Source organism: Haliotis rubra, unplaced genomic scaffold (genome assembly GCF_003918875.1).
Source record: "Haliotis rubra isolate DU_JTF1 unplaced genomic scaffold, ASM391887v1 Scf2, whole genome shotgun sequence".
NCBI classification, from domain to species: domain Eukaryota; kingdom Metazoa; phylum Mollusca; class Gastropoda; order Lepetellida; family Haliotidae; genus Haliotis; species Haliotis rubra.
This window is the reverse complement of record NW_025766002.1, coordinates 3,758,291-3,769,746: the sequence shown is the minus strand read 5'-3', so window position 1 is coordinate 3,769,746 and position 11,456 is coordinate 3,758,291. Positions and strand designations below refer to the sequence as shown.

Genomic DNA, 11,456 nt, shown 5'->3' with positions numbered 1-11,456 from the left:
TACTAAGGGTATATTGAGGTGATGCCATATTTGCGCGTATGACTTATTAAGAGTGTGTTTTTGTGCTTTAGGCTTATTACAATATTTAGGTCAATAACAAAGTTATCTGTAAATATACGATCTGTCTTTCAACGTCGAGACTTGATGTTGACGCGTGTTGGCGTAAATAGTGTGATGATTAACATGAAAGAACGATTTGCAAAAAGAAATAGTTTAATGATTGGAGTGTATGCCTGGGCAAAACGAGGGATTGATTCAGTTTAATGGCATTCCGAGTGGATCAAATTCATTATTCAATGGGTAGCTTTGATTCACAAGCATCGTTGAGTTCTTAAAACTTATCACTGATTTTTATGAAACTTTGTCTTTATTCCAACTGACGTTACTTTTACAAACGAACAATCTTAATTATACGAATTGTTCATACAAGAAACCTGGCATTGATTGAATATCTAGAAATATCCTTAATTATGTAAATCTGACAATAATAATATTATCTTAATATCTACAAAGCTCGTGTGCTATATGCATGATTAAGTCCTACGAATTTGGGGACTGGCGACCAAGTGACCGAAGGCCCGTTACATCGATGTAAATTATATTTTCTGACCCGTGAAAGCGCTATGCACAATTAATAACGTTTTCTTAGCACTGCATCGTGTATGACGTTCCGTCAGCGCTGTATCATGCATGACGTTCTGTCAGCGCTGTATCATGTATGACGTTCTGTCAGCGATGACTCATGTATGATGTTCTGTCAGCGCTGTATCATGTATGACGTTCTGTCAGCGATGACTCATGTATGACGTTCTGTAAGCGCTGTATCATGCATGACGTTCTGTCAACGCTGTATCATGTATGACGTTCCGTCAACACTGTATCATGTATGACGTTCTGTCAGCGATGACTCATGTATGACGTTCTGTCAACGCGGTATCATGTATGACGTTCTGTCAGCACTGTATCGTGTATGACGTTCTTTCAGCGATGACCCATGTATGACATTCTGTCAGCACTGACACATGTATGACGTTCTGTCAGCACTGTATCATGTATGACGTTCTGTCAACACTGTATCATGTATGACGTTCCGCCAGCACTGTATCATGTATGACGTTCTTTCAGCGATGACTCATGTATGACGTTCTGTCAACACTCTATCATGTATGACGTTCCGTCAGCACTCTATCATGTATGACGTCCTATCAGCACTGTATCATGTATGACAGGGTTTCATCAATCATGACCTGGTCCATAGATGATAGTGGCAACACGCATACGCTTCTTGTGATTTTCACCTACTACCAAGCTACCAAATCACTCACAAGGAACAACAAACTCTGTGAAACACACAACATTTTATTTTCAAATAAAACGAACAAAATAGATGTATCACAGACTGTAGTGACTACATGGACACATTTGAAAACGTAACAACAATACTCTTTTTGAAATTTTGATGAACAGATCAATATAACCAACGGGAAAAAATAATTGATTTCACTCAAATGTCTAGAACCATTCTTATGGCGCCTTAAAGCGAATCTGGAGAATAAAAGACCTTCAGAGCATAATAAAAAAACTCTTGTTGCTTCTTTGCATGAGATCTTTGTTACCAGATCCATTCCAGGCGGACTCCATTTATGGAAATATTTTACATGTCAGCTTGCAATTTCAGTAATGGGATATATATCAGAGATCTTATTTGTTTGCGACGTTAGTTCATCTGTACAATATTTCTTCTTTAATCTTCGCATGACATTGTTCATTTTGTTCTGCAGAAACAGGACAAATCCTAACAGATTTTAAATACAATACATTAACAGAATGTATGATGATTGTTTTGAGATCCTAATTTTTGAACTTCTTTTTATGGACAGAACTATTAAGTAAGTATTAGATGTACATTATCTTACAGATATGGCTACTTTGTTTTGTATGTCATGTGCATATTGGTAATTTGGATCTTTGAATTGTGGGCATTCAAAGGTCTGGCCGTACGTATCTTGTCTTGTCATCGTTTCAGCAGTTCCACATTGAATAGCAAATCGTCTGTGTTATCAGGCTTGTGTATCTAACTTTGTTTTGGACTGATTTCTATTGATACACTCACACGCACATGCACGCACGCGAACACACAACTCTCGCACATACACACATATATTGACAAAGCTTAATTATAATCTTAAAGTCACCGATTTTCAAATATTTTGATCGAAGTGTTGATCTGAACTCATCTCTATATATTGAGACAAGTTGGAAGTGTTTTCTTGATAACACATACACTATAACAATGTGTTATAAACCTTATACTAACATCAGTAAACGAATGGCAATAAATATTCTCTACATTCACTGGTATGGTCGCAGTGTTTCACCGCATAGAATGTAAGTGTTCTATGATTACAACATTACATATTCAGATAATCTGATAAACATAATATGATGATATATGAATCTTATATACAGTTTCTCTAAGCACATTCGACCTGATACACAAAAATTGTTTCAGCATTAATAGTTACCCACCGAAATTCCAATTTGACCCAGGAAGTTATTTAACACCTTCTGCATATCTGATCGATACCATGCAGAGTGAAAACGAGAACACGAGAAAAGATTAGGTTAGAACTGTAAAATGCCTGTAGATAAGGTTGCTCTTAAATATCTAACATCTTGTTGAACCATTAGCAAACGTAGTGTATATTTGACATTTTGGGGTAAACACCAGTGCCCTCTTTGGCATCAACCAACATTTAAAACTATACTACCCATCAAAAGTTTAGACTCCCTTATCACTATATGCTATGTATATATGTATGGTTACATCGAAGATGAATTTGTCCACTAACTTGGGGGAACCAACTGAAAACCTTATGCAGATGAATTGCACGAGGATCATGCATCAAATTGTTGTAAAGCATGTGCAAATATCATACATGTGAACGGCTGCGTTTTGGTGAAAAGTTTTGTTACGAATTCGTCAATTTTCACTGAGTTTCATCATTTATTGAACTCATGACAATAATATTTTCAACGTTACAAATGTGTTTTACAATACATTAGTTCATGTGTAAACATTACCTTAAAACAGTATGGAATGTTTTGCAAAATTTATTTTAGAACAGTTGACTTAAGTAAATGGCTACATTTACACAAGTGAGTCTAAACCTTTGATGTGGAGTATATATTGATTTGTGCGTGTACAGCACCTGCATAATGTGCATGTACTTTCAATACAACATCTTAACACACATGAAATATGAAATTTATACATAGTGTATATTATTGGTTTGTCATTATTGAATGAGTGTACTGATTAAGCACCATTCTTCAGGAGATTCCTCGTTATATTGATTTAGAATAATACAGAACCCGTATATCGAGGTGATATATCTGTGTAACATATGTACATAAACACCGGAATATATTTATTTCAGCTATCAGCAGAATAACATAGGACACACTGCAACTAAATGCACAGAAGGAAAGCTATGGTAACATTACAAATATATACTTAGCAACACGTCAGCGATTATACTACATCACTTGGTCAATTACAAATGTATACATTCCTTTCGTAAAATAGTCATAGAAAATACTCATGGAAAACTAAAATAAGATTAAATTCTGATAAGTGTTGAGCGTATGCATATTTATAATTCTTCAAGGCCAGCGTGTTATATACATTCAAACTGACTATTGTGATAGGGACCCAGTGATAGTTATCATCGTCCAACAAACATTAATTTACCGTTTACTACCCGAGGATCCTATTTTTACTGAAAACATACATTTAATGATAATGTGGAAATTTATATAGCGGACATTTTCTCTAAAGACAAACTGCTTATAACACATTGTATTCCCACGAAGACACAACATTATGAAACTAATTTAAGCACATGTACAGGAAAACCTTGGAATTCTTCTCTCCGACTCAATGGAAATAATACAATTAAACGGTGAATAGATTGTTGCTGTGAAGAATACTCTCTACATGTTTTCATTTGAATTGAGTTTTTTCTAAATAATCACACACTAAATTGATAGTATTGAGTACATTTAATGAACATTTTCAAAGTATTCTCTTATACATGTTCATGACATTCTTTCCAGAGAGAACACTGTGCTGTCAAAGTCAACATCTTCTGATTTTAGACTTGATGACTACCGCCCAGTAACACACATAATATACAAATGTATTTTTTGACAGGCTGCTATGACTGAGAGGTAGAACCGCACAATAGCAAATCCAGCTGCGTTTCCTCCCAACATATCTCAGTCTGTAACTATTCTGCACTAATGAAACTGTGTCATTAAAACAAACGGTTTGCACATGTGCTATGTCTCCAAAGAATGAAAATGAACACATGTTTCTTGTGTAATGATGCCCACACCTTATACGTCTCTTAATGAATAAATCTCGACTTCAATCAATAGTGCATTTCACTGTCTGAACCATCAAGATGCATCGTCATGTCTTCATAACGATTGTGGTTCTCTGCTTAGAAATAGTTTCAAGATATCTATATCAGCAAACACACATCCACGGTCTGATAAAAATCCATTCTTGTGTATGATCAGACAAAGCACACCGTGAACAACATATCCGTCACGAACCATTCTGAAATGGACATAGCGCTACACCGCGCCCAATTATAATTCTCTTCAAGGACAATTGTCACGGATTGGACACCTCGATGACTCCGCGACAGACCACAGATCATCCTTAAGCTTGTATCCGAAACATCATCCTGATCTCTGAATTCAGTAACACGTTTTGTATAGTATCATTGATAAAATCATTCACAACATAACTTATTTTTCGCTTATCCCAGGGTTCAACCGTATCCTCACCTAAAAATGTTCTTCAAGCAAATGTATCAACACGCTCAGCGTAGTCGTCATCACTTAGACAGCATTTACGGTAGATCGCCCTGGAACAGCCGGCGAGTTGTCAATCATCAGAGGAGCTGCTCCTTGTCCTCAGGGAAATTTTAGTGTGAATTGTACCGTTCGAGCATGTTGCTCTTGATTCCAACTCATAGTCCGACCCAAACAGTCTCCTGCCAAGACATGACTGTGAATAGGACTCCTTACAAACGTATGTCCGACATGCTGTCTGCATGCTCTTCCTAAAGTTCCTGGACATGAAGCCATATATAATGGGATTCAAACACGACTGTATGTACGGAAGGCAATCAAACACAATCTGAAAAAGACAAATATATCATCATTAAAGTCAGACATTTACAACAGCATATTTTGGTATTGGTATGTTCAAAATTATTAAACGTTGACCCAGTGACGGTAAGTGGTAAGGAGAAAGCGAGTTTGGTTGAACGTCAGCTTGGTGTGTGAGTGAGTGAGTGAGTATGGCTTTACGCCGCTTTTAGCAATTTTACAGCAATATCAGGACGGGCGATTGTTGCATTCCAATTGCGTGGAAAGACCGTCGTTTTGTATCCTGCATATCAACTTTGATGCACATAATGATGATACATATATATTCATACATACATCCATTATTCCATCATAATTGAGTGAGTGAGTTTAGTTTTCCGCCGCTTTTGGCAATATTCCAGCAATACCACGGCGGCGGATACCGCAAATGGGCTTCACACATTGTACCCAATAGGGGAATGGAACCCGGATCATCCTCAGCGTGACGAGCGAACGCTTTAACCATTAGGCTATCCCACCGAAGGGAGGAAGGCCCGAAGAGATGAAGGCAATTTTGTTGAAACCCAAGATTATAATCAGGGTGAAACATAATCAGGTTGAAAGGTGATTCAAACGATCAGTTGTAGGTTTTGGGCGTGCCCAAAGTGCGTAATCTCGGTCAGCAAATAAACTGTGCCGCTTAAGACGGCAGGGTCACCCGTTTCCAGTTATTGTTCAGTGCATGCGAGGACGTCAATCACCAGAAAGGCATAACGATATCAATCACAGCAGAGGCTATTTTATATCTGACTTTTAAGTAATAATATGTAATGCCTAGACTAGTTAAATCATTGTCTCGTCACGATATGGCTGAAATATTGCCGATGTCAATTAAATATTATCTCACTCACTCACTAATCACTGTCAATATACAAATATGGATATTCATAACGAGCATATATTATACAAAAGACAGACAGTCGGGAAGTCCACGTCAATACCATAGGGGTCATTACATAAATGTCATTAGAGATGAAGCGGTACAATCTAGACTAACGCACCATCTCTGCATCCTTTGAGAATAGAAACGGTTCAAACTTGATTGACATAGGCCTCATTATCTGAAGAGTGTCACTGTCAGCTTTGGAGCGATGACTTTAGTGATTGTATGTCAGCGGACGGAGTGGAAGTGGGTCGACTTGATTATTACAACGGCATGTGTCCTCCTCCCCCACCCCACCCACTCTCTCTCTATGTTTCTCTCTCTCTCTCTTTCTCTCCCACTCTCTCTCTCGGTTTCTCTATATGTTTCTCTCTCCCTTTCTCTCTCTCCTCCCTCTCTCTTTCTGTTGCTTTCTCTCTCCCTCTCTTTTCTGTCTCTCGCTGTTTCTCTTTCTTTCTCTGCCTGTTTTTTTTCTCTCTCCCTGTCTCTCTTTCTCGGTTTCTCTCTCTCCCTTTCTCTCTCGGTTTCTCTATCTCGGTTTCTGTATCCTTTCTCTCTCCCTTTCTCTCTCTCTTTCTTTTCTCTCTGTCTCTCTCTTTCTCTGTCTGTTTCTCTCTCTCTCCCTCTCTCATAAATAACTAGTGCAAGAAATAGCAATGCACACCTATCTATTTAAGTGGTGCAATTTAGCACGCCATATCACAGCTCAGGTACAGCAAATAGAAATATTTCATCTTATTTGCCGTCAGTAACACCTTTGTTTAGAGTGATCGTGTATCTGTGTATCTGTTCATCGTGTGCAGCACACACGTGTTACACAACAGGCTACTGTAGACAAACGGCGAGGGTGGAATTACATTCTTGATCTTATGTGAATGCCACAGTGTCCTGGGGGATAAACATATGTTTGGCTTTCCAACGCATGCATTTGTAACTTCTACAGCATATCAGGTTCAAGAGCCAGTGACGGAGGAAGATTTTACGCCGTTGTAAGTAATATTGATCACATGAGAGGGACACCTAAAAAAAACGTTGCTGTCACCACGTGGCTATCCAACGTACCCCTTAAAGCACATCGTAGATTAGAACTAAATTGAACCATAATTTTGGATATGAATTGGACATAACGGATGGTAAGTAACAGAGACACCCACAACATAACTGCACGAAGAGCACATTAGTTAAACAATGGCTTTTAGGCTGATCATTATGAAAATATAGACTTATGATATTCGTATTTATAGATGTTTAATACGACTTTGGCTGCATCCAAATTAGCAGCAGATGCTGTGTCGGCAGTTAAACTGGCATTAATGTTCTACAATCAGTATTTTCTCAGGACATGCGTATGAAAGAAGGTTCCCAGAAAAACATTGTGCTATTTACATTACCTCCTTACGACAACGCCAACGGAAATAAAACAAACAGTTTCTTTCGATTTGGTAACATTTCGTTGCTTAAAAACCTTAATTGCTAAAATGGTCTCTACAGGTATCACATAAATGTAGTGATGTTTTACAATGTAAGCGTATTGGTGTAATTGTGCATCAGGTATTGTTACATATTTCATTTTGTTTTAAAAATAAATATGAATATGATGATATGAATCATTAAGATATAAACTTTGGAATGTTGTTACAAGAGTATACGCTTAACCGACTAGGGTTCAAGGTTGTCCAGACAGTCCTCTGAACACACGTCCACGTTTTCCAAAGCAAGGAAAGGTCAGCGTTTAGACCTTTAGTGTCTCTGGCAAACAACCAATTTGGGTTAATATGGACATTCGTGCAGTTCACGTGGGTATAGATGCTCCTCATTCTCAGCTGCTGCGCATGTCTGAATGGCGTCATGACTGAGATAACAAACAGCGCCACCTGGAGTTCATTACTCTAGTTAGGATCAAAGTGGGTAGCCTTATTTTGCGCATATTAGCAGTATTCCATGTGGGTCTTGACTCGACTGCTCTTGGCATCAGGTGTGATCGATTCTTGTATGAACAGGGTGTATAACGGTGTTGACTGAAGACATGAATTACATTCAAATCATCCCAAGCAATCTTCACCTGTGCGTTGAAGCTGTTACCGATTGATCTGTGGAACAATAACAGTTCAGCCTTCCCACCTAATTCCGCAGTATAGTGGCCTATACCCAGTGAGTTACTAGGGACCCAAGTGCTGACTCATACTAGGAGAGGTTCTATGAGTTTGAAACAATTTGCTTAATAATTATCTCAGTCTTTGCAAGCATAAACCTGTAACTCAACAATTCAAGCATCTGCATGATATTGTGCTTCAGATATACGGATATTTATATAAAATGTCAATAACACCGAATTATCCCGTCTCGATCTGAAACGGATTTCGCTGGGCGTCAAAATAGCGGTGATAAGTATATTGCGGGATGACTCAGTACTTGATGCCTATTGAAAAGTGGATCAGATGTCCACAATGACTGCTGCGTGCAAAGAGCACTGACATTCAACTAGCCGGAGACATTCGGGCTATCCTTATGTAGAAGAACTGTTTTTGATTCAAGGACGTAACGACGTCTTTGCGAGTGAGCTGATTGTGTGCTAGGTTGGCGGTCGTTTAAGTGAACGAGGGAAGGAGCGGTGTCTTATTCTGCCTTCAACAATGTCCAATATTATTACGGATGGTGACACCAGAAATTGCTTCACACATGTCAAACATGTGGCAAATCGAGCCCGAGTTTTCAGCGAGTTACCCACCTGACGTTGTATAATCGGAATAATACCCACAGTTGTGCTTTAATGTTTAAGTTAAAGTTACTAAATATATGTTGATCGTGGTAGCACGAAAGAGATTGAACATATGCTTTTCAGTACTGTTTCGAAAGACATTGAAGTAATTATTTGAACAGCAAACCAAAAAGGAAAGTCCGTGGCAAAACTTACTTAGATTTTCAGTTTTGTAACTGCAGCCCGTCTCCTCCAGATATTGCACATTGATGCTGGCATCTGTTTTATGACAGTACACACACATGAACCATACAGGTTATAAAGGTGGTATTACTTGTACCATATCAAACAGCTTTAAGACAAGAACCAAATCGTGTTACACCCTGTGAACGCTGATGTACAATAATGGAATGATAACACTGCCACTGGGGTGTCTAACAGTATTATTCTCTGATAAACGTATAGTACATTGAAGGAAATGTGTGTTTTCATGCAGTGACATTGGGAAACGAACTAAGAATTCTTTGCAATTTCAGCCAGTAAGCCTACATGCTCGGTTTAGATCCAGGAATAGGATTCTGTTTATCAAAAACGAATCTTTTTGCAGAAGAGCATCTTCACAAATTGTAAATAAATAATAGGTCTGAAATGATGAGGGTTAAAGATAGATACATGTTTCATATATGGGGACAGTGTGTTTACACAAACAATACCTATCATTCCTGTATCGAATAAACGCAAGCTATTAGGTGTCAGACTTGCTGTCTGGCGAGAAATACCAAATATTATCTGTAAACATTGCGGCTGTCTCCATATGTAATACACTGACAAGTCTTAAAAAGTTTTAAAAAGTATTTGTAAAAGCCGTTACAGAAGACTTAGATCTGTCGAGTTATCATTATCGGCACTGTATTTACTCTTGCAACGTTCCAAGATTATATCTGTTGCACGCTTTCATCGAAAAGGTGTGAGGTTTCCGTTGGAACATAACGCGAAGAAAGTAATTAGCCCAAGTCTTACGAATGTAACATGAAAACACAAAGTGACCTGATCGTAAATGTTAACTAGTTTAGTTAAACCCTCCAGGTCATTATGCTGCTGCCATGGTATAAAGTAAACATTAACAACCTGCATATTTATACTGTACCGGTTCCAATCCTGAAGCTGGCTCAAAGCCCTACATTGTTCCCCCGGCCCTGTAATCAGTGTGTGTAATTTTCATTCTCAGCCACTTGAGGCAACTTCAAAGTAACATAATTATGCTCAGCGAATTGGGGTGTCTTTGACTGCCAGTCAGTCCATGTCCTAACAAGGCGCGGGGGCAGTAGTGTTTAACGCTGCTTTAAGGTCACGTCGTCATTCACCGGTTGATGGAAGCGTCACTACGATGGTATTACTTGTGAGTGAGTGAGTATGGTTTTACGCCGCTTTTAGCAATATTCCAGCAACATGATGGCTGGGGACACCAGAAATGGGCTTCTCACATTGTACCCATGTGAGGAATCGAACCCGGGCCTTCGGCGTGACGAGCGGAAGCTTTAACTATTAGGCTAAAGATGGGATTAATAAGTGTTGCGGTTTTTGTGTGGCAGTGTAGTATTTTTTCTCAGTTGGTACTGCTAGTTGAAGATGTACCTGTTTTTATGTACACAGTACACACCTGTAAATATTGGTTATTTTAGCATACTTAGAATACTTACAATACAACTGAAGCATACGCCAGCAAAGCATATCAAACAATGCATGAACACCAACCTTACAATAGCCAAAGCCCTGACCTGCCTCAGTCTTTTGTCTTGCTTATGTAATCATCACAGTTTAAACTCAGTGGTTGACCTGCTAATTTAGTCACTCTCAAGCATTCGAGCAGTAAGCAGCCCCGCACTACAGTGTAAAGGTTTCTAAAGGTATCTGGATACCAGCTCACCTCTGTATACGTCCACGGTTAGTACTTCATCTGTACTGTTGTATATTGTGTTTTAATGTGAGTATATCTGTTTGATATACATAGAAGTATATAGGTGTTCTATCCCTTAGGCTACCATTTTCTGGTAAAGTGGAAATGATATAGTCTACTTAACATATATATAATTATGTAAACATAACTAATGTAGGGAATCTATATCATGACGGGTTCAATAATCATCCTAGCACATTTAATGTAACTATTGTATTAACGTAAACCCCTGCATGTTTTGTACTGTGAAACAATGTAATCACGTCATGTTGGTATGTACGTATATCTGGATATATATAGGTAGGTGCATATGCATATGCATGTGCATAAGTATGCATGATATGATGTAGGTATAATACAATGTACTAGGTACTATTGTAGTTAGGATGTAATGACATGCATTAGCTATGTGTGGTGTGTATTGACTTGTATATAGATAATATTGTGGTACTATGTATGTTTATTTACTACAGATCCTTACAGGACTGTTGAGGGACTGCTGGATCTTGCAAACCTAGGTCCACACACCTGGTAGGTGTTATATAGCTATGTTATTTTATCTCCCATATTAGTGTATCTATAATGAGCAGTCATCCCATCCGGATAACTATCCCTACAATTCATTACAGATGTATTATATACACACACGGCATTATTTATATGCTGTGATTTGTATTGACTAGAGTTGACCT

At 38.3% G+C, this 11,456-nt stretch overlaps 1 protein-coding gene across 1 annotated transcript in view; it reads right to left on the bottom strand.

Annotated features, from left to right (window-relative positions):
- Positions 1 to 4,009: 4,009 nt before the first annotated feature.
- The window catches only part of LOC124275224 (QRFP-like peptide receptor), a 92,567-nt gene continuing 85,120 nt past the window's right edge, over positions 4,010 to 11,456 (bottom strand). The window contains exon 6 of the mRNA XM_046710708.1: positions 4,010 to 5,215. Within this exon, the coding sequence (XP_046566664.1) occupies positions 4,961 to 5,215 (255 nt within the window). The 3' untranslated portion in view covers positions 4,010 to 4,960. The remainder of the gene's footprint in view (positions 5,216 to 11,456) is intronic.